The sequence below is a fragment of the Aspergillus welwitschiae genome (assembly GCF_003344945.1).
Source record: "Aspergillus welwitschiae strain CBS 139.54b unplaced genomic scaffold BDQ94scaffold_41, whole genome shotgun sequence".
NCBI lineage: Eukaryota > Fungi > Ascomycota > Eurotiomycetes > Eurotiales > Aspergillaceae > Aspergillus > Aspergillus welwitschiae.
Window position 1 is genome coordinate 206,651 of NW_020798735.1, and position 20,433 is coordinate 227,083.

The 20,433-nt window shown below is 51.4% G+C and overlaps 9 protein-coding genes across 9 annotated transcripts; 3 read left to right on the top strand and 6 right to left on the bottom strand.

The window, feature by feature from the left end:
* Positions 1-1,107: 1,107 nt before the first annotated feature.
* On the top strand, positions 1,108-4,498 carry BDQ94DRAFT_151356 (putative protein kinase). Its single transcript, XM_026767740.1, has one exon. It carries the CDS (start codon positions 1,222-1,224, stop codon positions 4,468-4,470), a length of 3,249 nt encoding a protein of 1,082 aa, XP_026621928.1. The 5' UTR covers positions 1,108-1,221; the 3' UTR covers positions 4,471-4,498.
* Positions 4,499-4,503: 5 nt separating this feature from the next.
* On the top strand, positions 4,504-5,078 carry BDQ94DRAFT_151357 (uncharacterized protein). Its single transcript, XM_026767741.1, has one exon. It carries the CDS (start codon positions 4,771-4,773, stop codon positions 4,963-4,965), a length of 195 nt encoding a protein of 64 aa, XP_026621929.1. The 5' UTR covers positions 4,504-4,770; the 3' UTR covers positions 4,966-5,078.
* A 212-nt stretch (positions 5,079-5,290) lies between these two features.
* On the bottom strand, positions 5,291-6,496 carry BDQ94DRAFT_151358 (uncharacterized protein). Its single transcript, XM_026767742.1, has 3 exons — positions 6,306-6,496; positions 6,212-6,253; positions 5,291-6,158 (listed from the first exon to the last, which is right to left on the bottom strand). Exons 2-3 carry the CDS (start codon positions 6,239-6,241, stop codon positions 5,487-5,489), a joined length of 702 nt encoding a protein of 233 aa, XP_026621930.1. The 5' UTR covers positions 6,242-6,253; positions 6,306-6,496; the 3' UTR covers positions 5,291-5,486.
* A 464-nt stretch (positions 6,497-6,960) lies between these two features.
* BDQ94DRAFT_93651 (endoplasmic reticulum vesicle transporter-domain-containing protein) lies at positions 6,961-8,671 on the top strand. The gene is made up of 3 exons (XM_026776883.1): positions 6,961-7,246; positions 7,396-7,986; positions 8,064-8,671. Exons 1-3 carry the CDS (start codon positions 7,156-7,158, stop codon positions 8,579-8,581), a joined length of 1,200 nt encoding a protein of 399 aa, XP_026621931.1. The 5' UTR covers positions 6,961-7,155; the 3' UTR covers positions 8,582-8,671.
* On the bottom strand, positions 8,640-9,011 carry BDQ94DRAFT_93654 (uncharacterized protein). The gene is made up of 2 exons (XM_026776884.1): positions 8,782-9,011; positions 8,640-8,706 (listed from the first exon to the last, which is right to left on the bottom strand). The coding sequence occupies exons 1-2, from the start codon at positions 8,926-8,928 to the stop codon at positions 8,698-8,700; spliced, it is 156 nt and encodes a 51-aa protein (XP_026621932.1). The 5' UTR covers positions 8,929-9,011; the 3' UTR covers positions 8,640-8,697.
* Positions 8,672-11,484, bottom strand: BDQ94DRAFT_183185 (uncharacterized protein). The gene is made up of 3 exons (XM_026774353.1): positions 11,366-11,484; positions 10,389-11,225; positions 8,672-10,306 (listed from the first exon to the last, which is right to left on the bottom strand). The coding sequence occupies exons 1-3, from the start codon at positions 11,420-11,422 to the stop codon at positions 9,005-9,007; spliced, it is 2,196 nt and encodes a 731-aa protein (XP_026621933.1). The 5' UTR covers positions 11,423-11,484; the 3' UTR covers positions 8,672-9,004.
* A 145-nt stretch (positions 11,485-11,629) lies between these two features.
* BDQ94DRAFT_151362 (RNA polymerase III-inhibiting protein MAF1) lies at positions 11,630-13,482 on the bottom strand. The gene is made up of 2 exons (XM_026767743.1): positions 13,122-13,482; positions 11,630-13,043 (listed from the first exon to the last, which is right to left on the bottom strand). The coding sequence occupies exons 1-2, from the start codon at positions 13,125-13,127 to the stop codon at positions 12,063-12,065; spliced, it is 987 nt and encodes a 328-aa protein (XP_026621934.1). The 5' UTR covers positions 13,128-13,482; the 3' UTR covers positions 11,630-12,062.
* A 161-nt stretch (positions 13,483-13,643) lies between these two features.
* Positions 13,644-14,984, bottom strand: BDQ94DRAFT_151367 (AP-1 complex subunit sigma). Its single transcript, XM_026767744.1, has 5 exons — positions 14,903-14,984; positions 14,810-14,843; positions 14,622-14,739; positions 14,250-14,524; positions 13,644-13,961 (listed from the first exon to the last, which is right to left on the bottom strand). Exons 1-5 carry the CDS (start codon positions 14,911-14,913, stop codon positions 13,929-13,931), a joined length of 471 nt encoding a protein of 156 aa, XP_026621935.1. The 5' UTR covers positions 14,914-14,984; the 3' UTR covers positions 13,644-13,928.
* A 3,669-nt stretch (positions 14,985-18,653) lies between these two features.
* Positions 18,654-20,372, bottom strand: BDQ94DRAFT_93724 (oxygenase MpaB family protein). Its single transcript, XM_026776885.1, has 3 exons — positions 19,810-20,372; positions 19,022-19,750; positions 18,654-18,969 (listed from the first exon to the last, which is right to left on the bottom strand). The coding sequence occupies exons 1-3, from the start codon at positions 20,209-20,211 to the stop codon at positions 18,667-18,669; spliced, it is 1,434 nt and encodes a 477-aa protein (XP_026621936.1). The 5' UTR covers positions 20,212-20,372; the 3' UTR covers positions 18,654-18,666.
* Between the last annotated feature and the right edge of the window lie 61 nt (positions 20,373-20,433).

A 20,433-nucleotide genomic window follows, 5' to 3' on the forward strand; every position in this document is an offset into this window, starting at 1 on the left:
TCTAGCCCATCTCGTATCGATGATACAAGCTCAGCAGGTAAGTGTTGACTTGAGGATGGAATTCGGACTGTTTGCGGGTGATTAAATATCGAAGCGTTAACACTACCCTCAATTGAAGCAGATGGTCCTACGCGCAGACGATTGCAAAAACACGCCTCAACCCCGTTCCTGTCAGATACTTCCTCTCATTCCCCTAAAATCGCTGCTGGGACCCGAACTGGCGTGATGAGCAAGAGGAGACTCTCAATTCGAGACCAGAAAGTGCCACAGGGTCCGCGACCGCAGGATCCCTCACGAACAAGGTAGTTGGACCTCCTTTTCCTCATTCCGGTGGCTCGTTGCCCCCCTTATCGAGACAAGTCGTTTTCTTCCTTGGTTCATGCGCCAAACATACTCTTTAGAAATATTATGTGTGACGCTGGTCTGACCTTGATGCCTTACAGCAACATGTCTGGTTCCTTCTTCCATTCCGGTCATTCTTCGATTGATTCCACAAACGATTCGACGCAGAGCAACAACTCCCGCATCAGCCTCCGATCTACCAGCATAAGTAACTTCTCAAAAATCGAATACAATAAACAAACCCCTCCTGATAGCACCGAATTCCTCGCCCCCGTCAATTTCGATGATCTCCAGAACAGCATAACAGAGCCTAACCTCAGTCATTTTCCCACTCCTGGACAGGCGGGAGCTGGGTATGAGACAAGGCTTCCGAACAACAGTAACGATAATGGCACGACCACTAGGTCAAGAAGCAATTCCGTTCGGCGGAAGAGCCTGGTCAACGGTTCTATCGATCCAGGATCGGCTCGGGCTCCAGCTTCAGCCACGGCTGCCCGAAGCCGTCGCCAGAGCCTTGCTCAGCCTACAGCCTCGACCACAACTACTTCGCGCGCTCCTCGAAAGTCCATCGGCCCTGGCTCTCTCGCGGCAACTGGGACCGGCAGACGGCAAAGCCTGTCAGCACGAAAAGCTAGTGCAGACACAACACGGATGGAACAAGGCAACCTTCTGCGTCCGAGAACACAGCATTTCGAACCGGCCCGACAACAGGATGGCACGAAACTCTCTGGCAATTCCCGGAGCATCAAGGCCAAGTCGCTGCAACCGCCATTGAGGGAACCCCAAGAGATCTACCTGACAGCATCTGGCCCTGCAGAGCATTCTCGTTCTTGTTCCACCAATGCTGTTCGAACCCCAGTCAAGAACGCGGCAGCTCCCATGGCAACTCCGTCGTCTTCATCCAAAAGGGTTTCGGTTATGCCGCCACATGCTACTGGCCTGGGGGCGCGGACAATAAGCCCCACTGATGCGCGACGAATCAAGCGTATGTCTACGGTGCCATCGGCGCAACAGGCACCGTTTACCCCTCCGACTCAGACAGAGCCTGTGCCTACTCGTCCTCGGTCCACTGCACAGTCTCCTTCGCATATTCCGCGAAAGAGCGTGACCCCCTCGTCTACTCGTACTACGCCTGACCCAAATCGGAAATCCTATAGCTCTGGCTTGTCTCTGTCATCGAACACCAGCTACAACTCCGCAAGGAATTCGGGCGGTTCATTACAGACCAGGCTATCCCAGTCTTCATCCACGTCACGTCTGCCCACCCCTAAGCCTCGTATGGAACATGCGGTGGCCGATGAGGAGGTTCCGCCTGTCCCTGCGATTCCAAAGGCGTACGAGTCACCCAAAGGCGATTTTGACCCACCGAATTATGTTACCCCCCGAAAGCCAAGTCTATACTTGGACGTCGAGCCCACCGCTAAAGCAGAACAAGACTCAGACACAAATCAAACAGCGAGTGCGACCGAAGATGATACACTTGGAGCCAATGATGAGCGAGCTTTGAAAACACCGGATGCGAAAACTAAACCATCCGCCGGGCTGGCGAAAAAGAGTTTACAGCCCTTAAAGTTACCGCCGTTGAATTTACTTCCTCTGGGTACCCCAATGACGACGAAGATCGAGGCGTTGAAGGACCGGGATGATGACGTCAAATCCTACACGCCTTCAGCACAGACTCTGTCTAAAACCCCCAGTACTCCGTTAACCGCCTCCAAGGCAAATTTCTTCTCACCTCAGGACAATGAGGATGCAGTGCCACTTACCCAGGCTAGAAGTAGCACGTCGCATTTCGCCTTGAGTACATCGTCAGGTAGTGCGGCTCTTCGGACGGCCAGCAGTTCTAGTGCGCTGGCGGCTTTCGACAATATTTCTGCCGGTACAAGAACCGTTTCGCCATATGTTGCGTACAGCTTGCCGAAAAGCACTAGCGACTATACTGCTCTGCGCCCTAAAGCTACCGAAGATTGCTCTCCCAAGGTGACGCAGTCTCACAAGCTTACTGGGCCTCGTCCCCAAACACGATCATCTGCCTTCTCCTCCAATGCCGAGACTATCAGTCAGCTTTCGACTCCTTCTGACCCCGACAACAACAGCGTGTCGGGCTCCTCCCTCCGCAGTAAGATCACATTCACTCGGAACCGCAGCAGTTCCAAGCCCCAACAGGGGCTCGAGTCAAATGGCGACCCTATAAAACTCGAGAAGATGCCCCCACCGAAGCTCCCAGCCTCTGCAACTTGGAGTAATATGTCAACAACGAGTACCTCTAGCCCGTCGCTCAAGCCGTCCTATTTCAAATCACGGCGACAAGCATCGATGTCTACCGCTACCAACCAGCCGATGAGGAACCCTAGCTTCAGCAGCGACCAAAGCCTTGCGCTGGAGCCAAGTCCTTCCAATGAGTCAGGCGATAGTGATGTGGTAGCGCACCGGTCAGCAGCATCGATCTTATCGCCTGTACACAAAATTATTAGCTCGGCCAAGTCGAGTGTCGGGGCAACATCAGTTCCCACGGAGTCCAATGTAGACGCCGATATACGCGTGGCTGATGAAGAAATGCGACGGCTTGGCAGCAAGCGTAAAGATTTTGAGACCGCGGCTAGGAATCTGGATGACTTGCGCCGGAAAGCCAGTCCCAAGGAGCGAGTCAGTCCGGCACAGGCTCTGCGGGTCGCCAGTCTGAACATCTTCGAGCGTGGGGAGATCATCGACTTCAGTGACATCTACTTTTGCGGGACCCAGAATGCGAAAAAGCATGTTGGTGATCTGACTGCTCAAGCAAACTTTGGCTACGATGACGACCGTGGTGACTATAATATTGTGATTGGAGACCATCTGGCCTACCGATACGAGGTTATCGATGTACTCGGCAAGGGAAGTTTCGGTCAAGTGGTGAGATGCATCGATCACAAGACAGGCGGCCTGGTTGCCGTGAAGATTATCCGCAATAAGAAGAGGTTCCATCAGCAAGCATTGATTGAGGTCAATCTTCTCCAGAAGCTGAAGGAATGGGACCCCCATCGTAAACATAGCGTTGTGAACTTCACCCAAAGCTTTTACTTCCGCGGCCATCTCTGCATCTCGACTGAGCTGCTCGGCATGAATCTCTACGAATTCATCAAGGCACACGACTTTAAGGGATTCTCTCTTAAACTTATTCGTCGCTTTACAAAGCAGATGCTGGGTACACTGGTGCTTCTACACAATAAGAAGGTCATTCACTGTGATCTCAAGCCAGAAAACATCCTCCTCGTGCATCCAATGAGCTCTGAGATCCGAGTCATCGATTTTGGGTCCAGCTGCTTTGAAAATGAGAAGGTGTACACTTATATTCAGAGTCGATTCTACCGTTCTCCGGAAGTCATTCTCGGCATGTCGTATGGTATGCCCATCGATATGTGGAGTGTGGGATGTATTCTGGCGGAGCTTTTCACCGGATACCCCATCTTCCCCGGAGAAAACGAACAGGAGCAGCTTGCTTGCATCATGGAGGTATTTGGACCTCCAGAGAAGCACTTGATCGAAAAGAGCACTCGGAAGAAACTCTTCTTTGACTCGCTGGGCAAGCCGAGACTTACAGTCTCCTCCAAGGGCCGACGGCGTCGTCCCAGCTCCAAGGAGCTCAAGCAGGTTCTCAAATGTGATGACGAGGCATTCCTCGACTTCATTTCCCGTTGCCTTCGATGGGATCCCAGCCGCCGTATGAGTCCACAGGACGCATTGAGGCACGAGTTCATTACGGGGGTGAAGATGCCGTCCCGAGCAAGAACTTATACACTGACGACGCAATCTCCTGCGAAGCGGGCAACTACGTCTTCTCACCCTTCTGCCGGCCGGCCTCTGCCAGAACCTCCTGTGACCAGCCTCAAATCCGGCACGCTGATCCGCAACCGGGATGCTTCGGGAACCTCTCCAGTTAAGCTACCCGCAGGCAAACGCCATTCGACTGTGAGTGGGCTACCGCCGTCGACGCCCGCCAAACGAGGGACCAGTATTAGCACCACCAGTACTCCTGGGTCGGCACTGCCTCGCGTTGCAGCCCGGAGTATTAGTGGCAAGCCAGACCTCGCGACGGCGGCGGCTGCGACCAGCTTGGTAAGTTTGAAAGAGCCCGACGAAACGCCATGAGCTGGTCATTAACTTGCATACAGAGGACGAAATGAAGCGGGCAGTACCATACAGCTTCGCAATCCCCCCCTTTTCACTTCTTGCATATCTGTAATAATAATTGTTTGAATTGCTTTGTTTTTCAAGGTTGCATAAACGGGTGGAAGCATCGGCGGTTCTGTCTCCCGTTGTCATGATTGATTTTGAACCGTTATGGGCCCCGTGTGGTGGACGTCCAAGGGGTTCGTGGTATACCCTTAATTGAGCATCTGCATGCCTTCCGTATGATTTGCATTTCGATTTTAGAGCCCTTTTTCGAGCATGTTGTTCTCCAATCCTGTCATGACCCTGGGAGCTGTATACTCCCCTTCCTGCATTTGTTTCCTTTGTCACTCTTTCCATCTCATACGCCTTTCTTATCTCTATCTCTTTTTCTTACTTCCTGATCGGGTCCTGATGGCCGGTGTTCCGTGTTCATGGGCGGGTCTGGGTAAATGTGATGTGATGCGTGGATAGCATCTGTACAGTTGTCTCTTATTCTTTGACCTCCCCTCATCATAGATATGGCAGTGACATGAATGGTGCCAGTGGTGGAGAAATCGTGATGTTATGACTAGACTATATAGGCATATATATTGTGCATATCGCCTGTAAACCTTTAAGTTTGTACTAAGGATGTTGTTCGTCAGTATACTTCGTGCTAGCAAGCTCGTATTATCTTACAGTCGTGCCGCCTTCGACCTCTAGCTTCACCAAGGCCTAGGATCTGCGGACCCTCGACATCGAATGCAATCCTCGGTTACAACTAACACTGTATGCTTAAAGTTTCATCTATTTCATTCTCACGTGCTCTACATAGGGGACTTAAGCAGGAGGGCAAACTGACAGCGCGTATCCAATGGACTTCAACTGCTCCTCCTCCTGCGGATACCGCGGCAGACGAGATAAAACCATGTCGTTGAAGTCAGGAAAACTGGATTGAGAGGATAGACTTGCGCTCTCAAATACACGGGGGTAGGCACCAGCATCAGCCCAGTCTACCAGCCAACGTGTCCTTCAGCATCCAGAATTAGATTGCGAGGGCTAATATCCTGATGTGTGATCACTAGCTCCGTAAACTTAAAGGTTGGTATATCCTGTGGGGCCTTTCTCCAAGCCTTGCAAATCTCGAGCTTATGATTGAACCAATCTTCCATCTCCGACGTAGTTTCGAATGGCCCGGCGGAGTAATGGCTGAACCATCTCCCACAACAGGGCCCACCGCCAATTGGACCTGCTTTTGGTACAGACAACTCGATAGCCTGCATCTTCACGACCATTTGGGCCGTTTGATTTGCAATGTCCAGCTTTTGATCTGTACTTAGTTCGTCCCAGCAGCTGTCCAGGGGTCGACCATCAATGTAGTCCATAATGAGATATCCCATTGTGCCGAAATACTTAGTATCGTCTTCAACCTGCCAGGCGCGATGGACACGAGGAACTCGAATATCAGTTTTGGATGTTATGAGTTGAAGAACAGCTGCCTCGCTGGAGAGTACATTTCCGCCACCTTTCATTGCAAGCTTTTGTGACAGTCGTACTACGGTCGTCTGACCGAGATCATAGAGAGCAGGTGCAGAGAACAGTACAGCAGCAAGCGATTCCTCTGAAAGAGTCTCAATATCTATGCCGTCGAACGGGAAGGTGTTATTTGCATCTCGACTCGCTGGCTATCGAAGGATGTTAGATGTGGACTTATATACAACTGAAGAGATATCTGTACGTCGATAAAAGGAGTAAAAACTCGTTCCATCGCTGACCTGTGCTGTGAAGAATCAATCAGTCAAGGTCGGTTTCCACCTGGAAGAGAAAAATACTTGGTTTGTGTGTTTTTGTTGATGATAATTGTTGTGTATTTGTTGGTATGTGGATGAATAAGTGTGCTTGAGAGTGGACTGTCGTGGTACCCAGGCTTTCTTTGCGTACTCTGTCTACATGCATTTCTCTCGATGTGGAGGTGCGAGGACAACAGAGTCAGCTGAAAAGCAGCCACAATATTCTATTGGCGGCTGCTCTTTGAACGGCATTTCACACCGTCCGAGCCGCATATTTATCCAGATTCAGAACTCGTCTTATGACCTCAAAGGTCCTATAATTGAGCTTTCTACCATTTGGCCTTTCACTGGGGAATTAGGGTACTAGTGGGGTAGTTATCAAGGAATTCTCAGTAGGAGATTATCTGATGTATTTTGAGCTCATCATAGTCACGAATACAGTTGTTTCTGGTTTGATGTACAATGCCGTCCAGATAGCAATGACCTACTCGACTTGGGGAAAGACCACCACAATCTCACTTGACGTACAACAGAGAATGATCACCTCGTCCTTATAACTAGCAAGGATGTATGATACCGGCCGCCGTAGCTCAAGAGGATCCCAGCTTATCGATAAGGGCGGGAAGGGGAATTGCGGAGAAGGAATCAATAATCATCGATGGGAATCCGGACTACTTGGCCTTTCGGCTTTCCTTCGCCAATCCCTCCGCCGCTCCCCTCTCCTCCTCTTCCTTTCCTCGGCCTCCATACGAGAGCTTTGAGCTCCATTGATTGTCGCTCCCTATCTCTACGTTGAATTGCACCCTGTCCTTCCTTTCATTCTCTTCTACCATCCCCCTTATTCATGCCTTGATCGGTTGAATCGTTATACACTTCGCGACACGCATTCGTGATGAATGGCTTCGCATCGCACGGCCTCGACGAGGATGCATTCGGGGAGAAGTCTGGGCTGCAGGGCGGCCTGAAGACATTTGATGCTTTTCGTATGTTGAGCTCCGTATTTTATGGATTCATTTGATGTCCACAACCCTACATTTACTATGGTCCAAGCCTTGTGGTAAACAGCCGCGCATGGATATACTGCCAGTCCATTCCAGCTACACCCCGAACTAACATCGCATTGTTCACCCAGCCAAGACAAAACCCTCATACACGGCCCCATCCCGCCGTGGAGGACAATGGACTGTCCTCATTCTCGTCATCTGCACAGTCTTCACCTTCTCAGAATTCCGCACCTGGCTCCACGGCTCCGAGAACCACCACTTCAGCGTCGAAAAGGGTGTCGGCCATGACCTGCAACTGAACCTTGATCTCGTTGTTCGTATGCCCTGCGACACCCTCGATGTCAACATTCAAGATGCCTCCGGCGACCGCATTCTCGCCGGCGACCTGCTCCAACGCGAACGCACCAGCTGGAAGCTCTGGATGGACAAGCGCAACCGCGAAACCTCCGGCGGCGTCCACGAATACCAAACCCTCAGCCAAGAAGACACGGACCGGATTTCTGCGCGCGAAGCCGATGCACATGTCCACCATGTCCTCGGCGAAGTGAGGAAGAACCCGCGCCGGAAGTTTGCCAAGGGACCCAGACTGAGGCGCGGCGATACAGTCGACTCATGTCGCATCTACGGCAGCTTGGAGGGCAACAAGGTCCAAGGTGACTTCCACATTACGGCTCGTGGGCATGGATATAGGAACTTTGGAGAACATTTGGACCATGGAGGTACGTTGTCACCCTTTCAGTCTCCCGCCCACAGAGTCCAGAAACAAGCGCAGTCAACTAACAAAACCCATCACCAGTCTTCAACTTCTCCCACATGGTCACCGAACTCTCCTTCGGCCCCCACTACCCTACTCTCCTCAACCCGCTCGATAAAACCATCGCCACCACTGAAACCCACTACTACAAGTACCAATACTTCCTCTCCGTCGTCCCCACCCTCTACTCCAAGGGCGCCAGCGCCCTCGACACCTACACCAACCACCCGGATCTCATCGCCACCAACCGGAACAGGAACCTCGTCTTTACGAACCAATACGCTGCCACCACCCAAGCCACCGAGCTGCCTGAGAACCCTTACTTCATCCCCGGTATCTTCTTCAAGTATAACATCGAGCCGATCCTATTGATGATCAGCGAGGAGCGGACGAGCTTCCTCTCGCTGCTGATCAGACTCGTCAATACCGTCTCGGGCGTCATGGTCACGGGCGGTTGGGTGTATCAGATCTCCGGGTGGGTTGGAGAACTGGTGAACCGGAAACGCGGCAGAGGGAAGTCGGAGGGTGTGCTTACGGGGAAGCACTATGCGGAGGATTAGATCATCCTCATTGTCATTATTGTTATTAGCATTATCATCTTCTGTCTATGCCTATGTTCTTGTCTCGGGTGTACATCTCTTGTGACTACAGGGGAAATTGAATAGTTAGATAAGAGTTATGTGCTCTGCGTTGCATTTTGTATACTCTTGGTTAGCATCTGGGTCTTGAATTCTGGAATCTAGTATCCCCAAAGAATTACCTGTTCATGTGGTTTCTTGCGCACTTGCACAAGTATCCTAAACCTTAGCCACATCAGTACACCCAGTGCATGTCCATCCCGGCATATTATGACAGAACTAAGAAAGAAACTAAAGTGGATCCACCTGTGTTCAAAGCATAAGTCCATGCGACCCTATCCACGCAACCCACGGTATCATAACCATTCAATACACTAATAGAAACTAAAACAGAACGGAAAGAACCTAAATCTGGAATATCTCTCCCATCCCCACACCCGCCCCCTCAGCCCCAGCCCTACTATCCACCAAATCCAACCGCCAACCATGCCAATCCTTGAGCTTCCTCTTAATCTCGCGCACCCATTCCACCCTCTTCCGTGCCTCCTCTTCAGCCTGCGCGCGCGCAAACTCTGCCTCATCGAACTCATCATCGAAGTTCTCCTCAGAAAGGAGCTCGAGACTGCCCCGTGCTGCGGGCTGATGGTGCTGCTGGTTTGAAGAAGCGCGGCCGCGGTTACCACCGCTGCCACTGCCGTAGAAGGTGTTTCCGCCGGTGAAAGCGGCAATTCCGGAGGACAGGACGGTCGAGAAGGAGGAATGTTGCTGCTGGGACTTGTGGTTGTTGGCAGCCATGCTGCGACGACGGGCATGGTCGGGAGTTCCGCCGATGAGGTCGACGTCGTCGAAGGTGTTTGCTGCTGCTGCTGCGGAGGCAGATGTTGAGGATGTGGGCGGGAAGGCGTCCGGGGAGTGGAGGTGCTGGGCATGATCTGCGGCGAGTTCCTCGCGACGTTCTTTCCAGACGCCGCGGCGGAGGTCGAAGACTTCGCCTTCGAGATCGCGGATGCGGCGGTGCAGACGGGAGCGTTCTTCGTCTTCGAGTTCGTCGAGGGCGTCGTCGTCGGCACCGGCGCCGCCGTCCGTGGCGTGTCGTTTACGGAGGGATTCTTGTTCTTCTTTGAGGCGGAGGTTCTCGTTCTCTACGTCTGCGAGTCTCTTGCGGAGGACCGCGGCTTCTTTTTCGATCTTCTCGGTCTCGCGTAGACGGGTTTGGTGGCGGGCTTCGGATTCCTTGTGCAGGTTGCCCATGGCTTCGAGTTTCTTTTCTAGGGTCTCGGCTTTCTTGTCTGATGCGGTCTTCTCCTGTTTGAGCTCTTCGAGCTCCCGCTGAAGGTTCTTGATTAGTGTCTCTGTGGAGGTCTTGTCCACGCCCTCTTTGACGGCCTTTTCTGAAGCGCGGGTCAGCGCGCTCTTGGTATCGGTTAGCTCGCGCTGGGCCTTCTCGAGCGCAGATTCACTGCCAGATAGCTTCTCCTCGAGCGCTGCTATTTGGGTCTCATGTGCGCTGCTCGATGCAAGCTGTGCGCGCAGATTCGAAATCTCCAATTCCATCGCTTCGATCGTCGCTGACTTGGACTCCAATTGCTGCATCAGGTCCGCCGGCGGAGACTCCGATGGGCCGGGCACAGAGACACTCGCGGTGCTTCGATGTGTGCGGGTTTGCAGGTGCGAATTTTGTCTCTGGAGGGATGCGATTTCTGCTTTCTACATACCCAGTAGACCATTAGTCTTGAAGTCCCCGATAGAGCCCTTTCAGGATCGTATGAAGGTGAAAAGGTCAACTCACCAACTCCTCAATCTCCCCCACCTTCGCCTCCGCATCCTGCAACTTCACCTTCAACTCCGCAACATCCACACTGGCTTCCCGGAGATCCTCCAACTGCTCCTCCGTCTTCTTCCACCGTCCCTTACCCTCCTCCAGCTCCTTTTCTAGCCGCTTATTGTCCTTCTCCAGCTCCTCAATCCGCGTCGACTGCTTCCGATACACTTCCTGCACCGCCTCGCCATCCGCGCTCAGCGGCGGCAACGAAGGCGACTTCAGCATCGCACTCGCCGCCGGCGACGGCGACCCACTGCTTCCCTGCGACACGGATCCCTTCCGGAACGATGATGACCGCATCTTCGACTGGATGGATAGAGAGGGTTGTCGACCGTGTGTGGACTGTCTTCCAGATGACTCGGGCTTCATGGCGGGTTGCGCGGGGGTTTCGGGACCAGGCGAGGTGGGTGCGTCGGGCATGGGCTCGGTCTCTTCTTCTGCGGGGGATTCGACTTCTTTCTTCTCAAATTGAGGTTGTTCTTGTTCCTTATCTTCGTCCTTCTCCGCTTTCTCGTCCGATGTGGTAGTTTCGGCTTGAGCTTCTGTCTTCGTTTCTGCCTCTGTCGCCTTCTCTGTCTCTGTCTGTGTCTCCTCTACCTCCGGCATAGCGCTACTTCCTTCCTCTCCTCCCTCCTTTTCTGTAACCGGCGCAGGTGCAGGTTCCGAGGACGACGTCGTGGGCGCATCTTCCTTGGCCGGTTCTGATGGCTCAGCAGCAGCAGCAGTGGGGGTAGTATCTTTGGAGGTATCAACGCTGGCGGCCTTCTTATTTGCTTTCTTTTTCTGTTTCTGGAGCTGGGCTACCTATTATTCATCCCATTAGTATGTTTAGATTTTGGCGCTGCGCATGAATGTATCGTTCCAACAGACAGGCAGAGAATAGATACATAGGTCGGGGTAGGTAGGTAGCTAGTGTGCATTCATAGGGGAGATGAGATGCGTACCCTTTTCTTCGCGGCAGCTAGCTTCTCAGCCTTGATGCGCTCTTCGTCATCCGCCATTGTGTGAGAATTGCGGGATTGCGCGTGCGGGGGAGTAGAATGGGTTGCGTTTGCTGTGGGGGTGGATTGTTGATGATGATAGATGGTCTACTTGGTGATAGTCGGATCGGAGGACAGCTTTGGCCGCGGTGCACGGACCAATCGGGGAGTTCCAAGTTGCTCGTCAATGATACAGTACTGCACTGTTTTTTAACTATCAAATAGCTGGTCTGATCTATAAATAGCATTTTCTTCTGTCTAACCGTCTACGTGATAAAGTCCAGAGAGGCAAAAATATCAATTTGTAATAAGTACAGGAAGGAAACAGAAGAATGACAACGCCCGCCGTTGTGGAACCTGCCCTTGAGCGCCGCATCGGATTGCCGTGACGCAGCACGTCGTTCGTCGTCATCATCATCATTAGACCAACAGCCGTTCAATTACAATTAGGGGGCTTTCCTTCCCTTCCTTCCGGTTGCCGAGTATAACGCCCCTAGCCGGTGCAAATGCAGGTTGAATGCAGCAGACAAGAAAACAATTACGCCGAGCAGTCGAACCAAACGAGAATAGGCAGCTGAACAAAACGGCCAAATGGCAAACGAGAAGGGCCGGGTTGGTTGAAAGGTGAAAATAAACAGTCAAGATAGAAGGGAAGGGAGGATTAGACCTCCATCGAGTCAGCGATTTCCTCGCTCATGGCCCGAACGGTGCCCTTGCTGCCCGATCGGGACCGGAACTCCTCATCGCTGAGCAGGTAGTGGTCGTATTCGTCCACGACTGGACGCGTGGGCTTCGACCCACTGGCTTCCTCGTCGCTTTCGCTCTCGAGTTCAACGCCCTCACCCAGCCAGTAGCGAGCCCGCTTGCTCGAGGCAAGTTCCGGTGTCAGGTATCCGTCGTCATACGTTCTCTTCGTCGTCGGCGTGGCAAGTCCCTCGCTGGGCGTGTGGCTGAGAATAGGGATCGCTCGTAGATACAGATAACAGACGCGTTTCCGTAGTCGGTTAAAAAAGAAGTAATGGAGACTCCAAATTGCCCCATCGTCCGCATCCGACGGATCCTCATCCGGCGAAAACGAATAGAGGGAGCACTCCTTGAGAGACATATGTTCATCGATAACTCTCCACATTCTCGGCCCCCACGTAGAAGACGCGCCCGCATTGTAGGAACCCGAGATCGTCACGGGAGATGGAGGTGTCAGATCGATTGCCTCACGTGGCCGAAGGTTGAACAGTGTCGAATCGATCGTGTTCATAACTCGCTTCAGATTCCGTTCACGATGGAAGTCCGATGGGCGCAGCACATGGGAGAAGTCATAATCCGGATGACTGGCATTTAATGTCGCGATCAAATAGGCAAATGTTCGTCGACTGGAATGGTCGCTCAGGGGACCGAACGGACTCGACCGAGATAGATTGAGCGAGGCAGCCGCGTCCGATGCGTTGGGAGGTGACAGCGAAGCTGACAGGCGGAGAACCGATTCATATTGGGACTCAAGCGACTGCTCAATGTTCTTGTACAGTTTCCGATCGGCTCGAGCAGCCTTTGTGGTGTACAGATCGCATCCTCCGACAATGTGACAATCGGCAGTGTCGAAATTGAGAGAACTCGTCACGTCTTCAAACTCGGGCAATGGCAGAAACTGAAAGGGAAAGACAAGGGTAAGCATCAGGCCACTCTATCGGAGGCTGCAGCGGCGCAAAAGGGCTAGGATCCATACCTTCATCTTCAGCCAGAGTTGCGGTGTAGAAGTCGCTGATTACGATAAGGAAGCGTGATGACAGATAAGCGGAGAACACCGTGGTCGGTGATCAAGACACAAGGTGATGCGACAAGCAGATGAGAGCAATTGTCGCAGTAGTTGGGTTCAAATAAACCGGGGCCGTTGTCTCCTGAGACGTCACGAATCCGGCGATAAGAGTGAATGAGCTGGCGGGTGGAACCGTTGCTACGGTGGCAGCACAGGAACGAAGAATGGGTGAGTTATTAGGTGAGTATGGAGAGCCAAGTCGCCATAGCAGATGCAGATGAGACGGAAGGAGATGGAAGAAGGCTCAGGGAAGGAATGGGAGATGGACAGCGCGATAGAGCGACTGGTCTTTGGGGGGGTGTGGATGGGGGATGCGCTGCGCCCCGAGGGGGGAGCCCCCAGTCACGTGGCGCAGGTCGGGCCAGTGATATCACGCACCCACCTCACGGGTTGCGCACTGAACCAAGGATGGCCGACCAGCCCAGAGAATGAGGCAAAGTGTGGAATCATCCATTATCCTCCCTGACGATCCCTCCAACTTGTGAATCCCCTCACAGGAGCCCTTCTTTCGCTAAATGACTGACGACTTCCTTGGAGTCCTGAATGTAGTCAAGGTGGTATTAATTAGTTCTTGGCAACAAGTCGCGAGACAGTAGAACACAACGCTTATGTACGTCCAACGCCAGTATGTATAGCAGTCCAGCTTGCCCCGAAAACAGAAACGAACATCCCAAACAGTATAAACAACAAAGAAACGCTCGCGGGCCGGAGAGGCGTCTACATAATCTTCGTGACCACGTCTTCCTCAACCTGAGGCGGCATTAGCTGACGTCGACAGAAGATGATGGTATGGCTCGCTGGGAATGGAGGGATTGGTTGAGGAAGGGGGCAGGGCGGGAGGAAACGATGTTGTGGAGAGGGGAGAAAGGAGGTTATCGCAGGAACTGATCAAGATGTCGGGACATCGCAGGTATAAAAAGGGGCGCGCCGGAGAAAAAAGAAAATGTAGCGATTCGACGCTCCAGAGGCCGGTACTGCGTGCTCATGTTCCAAAAGGGGGTGCTGGGTGTCACGAAGCAATAGACGCTATCGACTCACCTCCATATCTTCCAGACTGTCCTGCTGGCTGATGCATCTCAATACATTCTTCTTGCTGCTCTCCTGCATTTCTCCCGCCAGCAATAGCTCATCGAGGATGAAGTATGCCTTTTGGAAGTTGAAAATAATATCCAGCTCGCACACATTGCCGTAGTACTTGTCCATCTGCTCGACGTAACGATGCACGACCTCGAGGGTGATCAATTCATTATCGGTAGACGCACAACCGGCGATGAAGAAGAGGGAGGCATAGCGACGGTAGACGACCTTGGTGTCTGGCGAAGACGAAGCAAGTCAGATGCAGTCCGATCGGGGCTGGTGGGCGAGCTGCGGGGAGGATCCAAGTGAGGGGTGAAGCCGATTCCGACGAACCTTTGTATTCGAGGAAATTGCACATGCGGGTGCGACGCGACAGAACCAGCTGGGTCACATCCTTGATGATCTTGGCTTTCTCCTTGGGAGAGAGAGTGGTGAACCATTTGGCAAGGCGCTGGGAAATTTTGTTGCGTTAGTCTCCGCTTCCAGCCAGGTCACAGAGTTGGGTGGGCCACGAAACGAACCACTTTGCCCTGCCTCGACAGGAGAATCAAGTAGCTGGGGAAAACAAAGGTCAGCGCATTTCCGGCCAATTCAGTAGCCGATGAGAGACTCACTGGATTGCCATTGTGCGAAAGAAGTTTGATAGTGGGGATGGGGGAAAAGGGGGGTAGAGAGGCAGAAAGGCCACGAGGGAAGTTGTGGGAGGAAGAGGGAGAGCCGGCCGAGCTCTGGAGAAATTCTTTGCACGGGCCGCCCTGGTGTTGCTGCCCCGCCGATTTCACTGCCTCTTCCTGTAGTTCGTCTACTCTGTATGTGCTGCTACAAATTGCTCATGGGGAGAAACAGGCCAAATAAAATAACTGACTAGGATGGAAGAGAAATATGGACTTGGGAAGGATGACTTCTGAGAAGTTGAAGTGCATCAACCATTTCGACCACCACATCCGGTGAAGTGACTCCGAATAAACAACCGCTTATCCATCAGCAAGCTCTTGTATATTCTAGTACTTCAGCCTCGCAATACAGAAATGAGTCATTGATGCTCATACAGAGCCACTTTAAGGCCAAATTCGGGAAATCTGATCGAGTAGACGGGCATTTTCAACTAGACGGACATTCTCTCCAAGCACCTATGGAACAGCATGCTAGCGACATGGACACCTTCGGATTATGATGATTCTCAGCGTACCTTACTGTAAAGGACTGGCTAGAAGGTCAAAAGATACTGAGAGATGCTCTTGAGCAAGATGTGCTCACTATCTCAGCATCCTCTGGCCTGGGATTCACACCCCCTGCTGCCTACTACTACTACTAGTAACTGGCACTTTTCAGATTTTGTGTAGAAAATATATACCAGTCCTGTTTATGAAATGATGCTAGTATATATTTCAGCCTCACTGAATCCACCAATGCACTTACTGCATGAACTGGCATCTACTATCAGGAGTGTAACTGATTCCAACCCCAGAACCATAATCACAGCATTATAGTATAGCACACATCCCCTAATTCCCGCACAAATTGAACAAAGAAAAATGAAATCAGCCTATGAAGGGGAAAAAGTAATCCTGAGACATTCCCAAACCAGGCATGTCACACAATAACGACCAAGCAAGCAAGAAAGATGACCGAAGAAAGAAAGAAATGAAGCATGCTGGCAACTCCACTCGGCCCGACCCAGCAGTCATTCAGGCCAACTGGCAGCTGTCAGTCAGATCACACACTATCACGATCACGATCACGATCACAGCACTTCTCTTTGTCTGGTGGTGGTTCTTAGTATCCGCTTTCATCATCACCCGAAAGTCTACTACTACAACTACGAGTATCTATCTGCAAGTCGCATAGTTCAGAGACAACACACCACACACGGAACCAAAAACCGAAAGAGAGCCGAAAGAGGACCGAGAGGGAAAAGAAAACAAGGAAGAAGGGGAAAAAAAAGAAAATATAAACTGGAACCACATCTGTACGCATCCCAAGAGAGTAATCATTGATCCCTCAATCTTTTCGCTCTCTTTCTTTGTCAGGGATATCCTGGACGGGGAATCTGGGCTAGAAATGGGTCCGGAGACGACCGAACAGAAACCCCAATTAATATGAAAGCGACACGTTCTTTCCGGCCCCCCAAAACTATCGTGACTTGACATGGGAATCAGACAGGGGATATCCAAGTACTACAAATTAAACTGGCTTGCCATAAGGAGATACATACATATTGTAGACTCAACTGAAGGAAGTAAGTCAGTACCGAGAGTTTCCTGCGGTGTACCCGGGATATGAACCAACTAAACTGCTCCAAAAGACGAAACTAAAAGAAGAAAGTGGAAATGTGCCTGAATCAAGTCAAAACTTGACGTGGCACATGATACTAGTATACAGTTCATCTTGCCCATTTCCATTCATTCCCCTTTGTCCGAAACACACTACTAGTTATCGGTTGTCTCGTACATGAATCACCACCATCGTCTATCTATACTCCGCTAGTTATCTGTTTACTATGTGTCTCCGCTAGACTAACTTCTTTGTTTCCGCATGCGTCTACATTGATTCCCTGTAGCCACAAAACAGACCATGCTGGCCTTGTGACTGACTTAGTAGTATAGTAGTGCTTATACTAGTACTAAGCCTCATGCTATCTTGTATCCGTCTCTAAACCTTGGGATCAATCACACCCATGGCCCCCACCACACCTCCCACCTAACAAGGCAACAAGGTTCATCCCATCTTATCATCCATCATCCATCCGCTAGACTGCAATAACACCGCACGGATCGTAACACCTCCAACCTTCCCACCCACCACCTCCTTTCCAATATTCACAAAGAAACATACGGCATAATGGAAAGGGATCTCCACTGCGCCACCTCAGCCACTATAACCTAATCGTGCGGCAGATAGGGCCCCCCAGTCCCGGAAATAGTAACTAATAGTTAGTCGTCATCTCGGCAACGATCCTATCCGGGAAAGAAAATGAACACAGCAACTAGGAACAAGGACGAGATAGTCTCGGATGGCTGGATGGAATATGATTCAAGGCTTATTTACATACTATCCAGGATAGGCAAGACCTTCGTTCAGTTTCCAGGTGTATGAAAGTAATCAGGTTCAACTAAGTACCCGAACCTATACCCACCCAACTATATCGAAGTACATTGTACTTTTGGGGTCAAAGAAAAGTGTTCCAAGAAGAGGAATTGCCACAGCCAACAGACAGACCGATAAACAAGTGGAGACACATGAGTACCGGTGTAGACAGTACTTTGTGAACATACTATATTTATCCCATTTGGGGAGTCGGTGACAGACAGACAGACAGACACTCACTGAATAATAGGACTGAAATGGAGGCGAAGTCGTACTTGTTGCTAGGAAAGGTAGTAGAAGGAAGGCATACATCATCATCACTCCGGAAGGAACCTCCGACAAGCCCTCAGATTGTACTTTGAGGGAAAACCAGAAACAGAAACAGACACAAAACAACGCAAAACAGCAACCGAAGCAGCAGCAGCGGCAGCAGCACGAGGGGGATTAAGTTTCCGAGTGGATCGGGCTTCCTAGTGCGCCTCATTTCCTCCAGGGAGTTTAACTAAATACTACTAGACTACTATAGACCAGTGGGTATCTCATGATGGGATGAAATCATCGAAAAAGTACGTCTTCTATCGGGCACACTGGGATGGACAGAATTGATACATCGTCTTTTTGGGATCTCTCCGGGCGCCATCGGGAGCGGGAAAGATGGCGATTTACCGGAGGATTGTAGTTTGCTTTTTTTTTGAAATTTTTTTTTCCCCATTTCCTATCTAATTTCTTATTTTTCGCTTCGTCTGACGAAAACCGGGAAGCGCTGAAGGACTGGCGCATGGATTTGCTTTTTCCCTCTAAGAGGGAGACATTGAAGGATCTGCCGCCAGATGCAAGTTGGCAGGGATCTTACCCCACGGTTCTCTTAGTGTATCCTTAGCTTTGGGCCAGCGATCAGATCAAGAACTAACGAACTAAGTACTAGTTTCTAAGCCCGAAAGTATCCATCTCCTGCTATGTCGCTCTCTCGCTCTTTCCCTCCCTGTTGCTTCTTGTTGGGAGGGCACGGTCGTGCCTGGACTGCCGGTCCAGGGTTCCTTTGTTGGGATTTTCGACTTTGCCAGTCTGGTCACCTGCCTCAAATGCGATCTATGCGAATCACGCGGCAGCTTCAACGTTACCACTCACTCATACGAATCCTTTCAATTACATGTCGGACACTCAATGGAGGATTTAACCAGGGTATACACCATAAGCATCGTTCATATGGTTGTTATCATGAATTGTAAGAATCAAAGTCAACATAATCCTAATCATCTCGCATGAACCCGTCATCACTGTGTCCAGCATGTTATGCATACGCCTTGGAATACCCATGCACCCCCTGCATGACTCTGAGCGCACCTCCCACTATCACCACCCCGGAAACACCAAGCATCACGAGAAGCACCATCTCAAAGAGGCCCACTCCCAAGCATTTAAAGGGAATCGTCCACATCGGGTGATAAATCCAGGAAGCCTTTGTCGTGGCCGCATCACCAACCCTGTATGCTTCTTTCCCCGTCTGCTTGCCGATTCGGGGCACATATCTGAACTCGAATCGAGTGCGCGACTTTCGCTGGACCACTCCACCATACAGTAAACTTCGGAACCCCTGCCCAGAGTTAGTATCTGTGCACACCGTGAAGGATAAGATTCCACCTTACAGCAATCAGTAGTTCATCCAGACTGAGAAATAGCCGCTGGACCCACGCCATAGCTACCACTAGTGCACAATACCCACAAAATGCCAGATAAAACAGGAGCCCTGGTTTGCCAAGTTCCAGTTCATCACACAGCTCGTCACCATTGATCCATCGGCTGCCCGCTTCAATGAATCCCTTGGAGACCTTGAATGGCCCTGGCAAGTTCGTCACGCATTCCACGAAGTTAAACGCCACCGTTCGCGACGTATCAGTGGTACGGAGCTCGTGCGCGAGGAGGCTTTCCATAGTGCATTTACTCCGCTCCACCGTTTCAAAATACGATGTGGGGGTTCCAAGGAGAAAGCCTAGGTACCGAAAGAGCGCAATATAGTCCTTGACCTCCTCCGGAGTAGGCTGAATGCCGAACTTGGGTAGTTGAAGCCACATAGGGTTGCAACAAAAGGTACTGATTGAGTGGACCGAGTCCAGGGTGTTCACCGGCACTCCAAAGCGTGCCAGATCAAAGTAATCCGGCCTGGCTCGACAGAGTTGAATGATGCGTTGGCGAACAGAGGCATGAAGCAACCTGACCCGAACGCTGGCAATGTGCCCTTCGCCGCCGGGGCGAATTGATGTAATGCAATGGGTGACTTGGATTAGCCACTGAAAGGTCTCAAGCAATCTGCCCAGAAGCATACGGGTGGAGAAGCCTCCTGTTCGCACAAGGACCTCGACAACCCCAGGTGCAGCCTGATGAGCATCATTAGATCCCTCGTCCCTCGCCCATGGTTGTGCAAGAAAGGACATACCGAGTTTTCCGCCACGAACCCTTGCAAAGCGAACCCCACAATATTGGCAATGGCATAGCGATAGAAGAATTGCTGGCCGCGTTGTAGCTGCTCCCAGTCCACCCACTCAGGCACAGTGTTCACTTCGGTCCAGAACTTGGCTAAGATATCGTCATCCCCCCGGTGGTCCCGTAGGAGGACGTAAAGATCACTAGGTGGTGGGCTCGTCCCCTTTGCTTTGCTTTCTTCCATCAGTGTAGCCCTAATTGCTTGTAGCCTCTCCAGCGCGTTAGCCGCAGAGGTATCATACTGCTGGCGCAACGGCTCTAACTCTTCCCTGGACAGATGATCCCTTGTCCAGGAGAAGGAGTAGCCCCAGCTACTGATTCTGTCGCCAGCCTGTGGTTGGGAGGAAGAGGCCATATTGATGAGTTAACGAGCAATGCTTGCCAATATTGACTGAAATGAGGTGTCTGTTAGGCCAATGCCTAGTCATTGATAGTTGGTCCATTGCGCCCTTCACCCGCATTTTATACCGCAATTCAAGATACCAAGCTAGGATTCGACGGACTGTAGAGCTCATAGAGCTGAACGAAAGCAATGGCCACTCCATGTACCGGACCTGCCTTCCGCCAGTGTTACCTG

Excerpts from the sequence above, each read along its gene's own strand:
- BDQ94DRAFT_151356 (XM_026767740.1), top strand. The coding sequence starts at position 1,222 with ATGGCAACTCCGTCGTCTTCATCCAAAAGGGTTTCGGTTATGCCGCCA.
- BDQ94DRAFT_151357 (XM_026767741.1), top strand. The coding sequence starts at position 4,771 with ATGTTGTTCTCCAATCCTGTCATGACCCTGGGAGCTGTATACTCCCCT.
- BDQ94DRAFT_151358 (XM_026767742.1), bottom strand. The coding sequence starts at position 6,241 with ATGGAACGAGTTTTTACTCCTTTTATCGAC. Across the intron at positions 6,159-6,211 it reads TTTTTACTCCTTTTATCGAC|CCAGCGAGTCGAGATGCAAA; the intron begins GTACAGATATCT and ends ATCCTTCGATAG.
- BDQ94DRAFT_93651 (XM_026776883.1), top strand. The coding sequence starts at position 7,156 with ATGAATGGCTTCGCATCGCACGGCCTCGACGAGGATGCATTCGGGGAG. Across the intron at positions 7,247-7,395 it reads GAAGACATTTGATGCTTTTC|CCAAGACAAAACCCTCATAC; the intron begins GTATGTTGAGCT and ends TTGTTCACCCAG. Across the intron at positions 7,987-8,063 it reads AGAACATTTGGACCATGGAG|TCTTCAACTTCTCCCACATG; the intron begins GTACGTTGTCAC and ends ACCCATCACCAG.
- BDQ94DRAFT_93654 (XM_026776884.1), bottom strand. The coding sequence starts at position 8,928 with ATGGACTTATGCTTTGAACACAGGTGGATCCACTTTAGTTTCTTTCTT.
- BDQ94DRAFT_183185 (XM_026774353.1), bottom strand. The coding sequence starts at position 11,422 with ATGGCGGATGACGAAGAGCGCATCAAGGCTGAGAAGCTAGCTGCCGCG. Across the intron at positions 11,226-11,365 it reads TAGCTGCCGCGAAGAAAAGG|GTAGCCCAGCTCCAGAAACA; the intron begins GTACGCATCTCA and ends GATGAATAATAG. Across the intron at positions 10,307-10,388 it reads TGGGGGAGATTGAGGAGTTG|AAAGCAGAAATCGCATCCCT; the intron begins GTGAGTTGACCT and ends CTGGGTATGTAG.
- BDQ94DRAFT_151367 (XM_026767744.1), bottom strand. Across the intron at positions 14,525-14,621 it reads CAATTTCCTCGAATACAAAG|ACACCAAGGTCGTCTACCGT; the intron begins GTTCGTCGGAAT and ends CGTCTTCGCCAG. Across the intron at positions 13,962-14,249 it reads ACAGTCTGGAAGATATGGAG|GTTGAGGAAGACGTGGTCAC; the intron begins GTGAGTCGATAG and ends ATGCCGCCTCAG.
- BDQ94DRAFT_93724 (XM_026776885.1), bottom strand. The coding sequence starts at position 20,211 with ATGGCCTCTTCCTCCCAACCACAGGCTGGCGACAGAATCAGTAGCTGG. Across the intron at positions 19,751-19,809 it reads GGTTCGTGGCGGAAAACTCG|GCTGCACCTGGGGTTGTCGA; the intron begins GTATGTCCTTTC and ends GATGCTCATCAG. Across the intron at positions 18,970-19,021 it reads TGGATGAACTACTGATTGCT|GGGTTCCGAAGTTTACTGTA; the intron begins GTAAGGTGGAAT and ends AACTCTGGGCAG.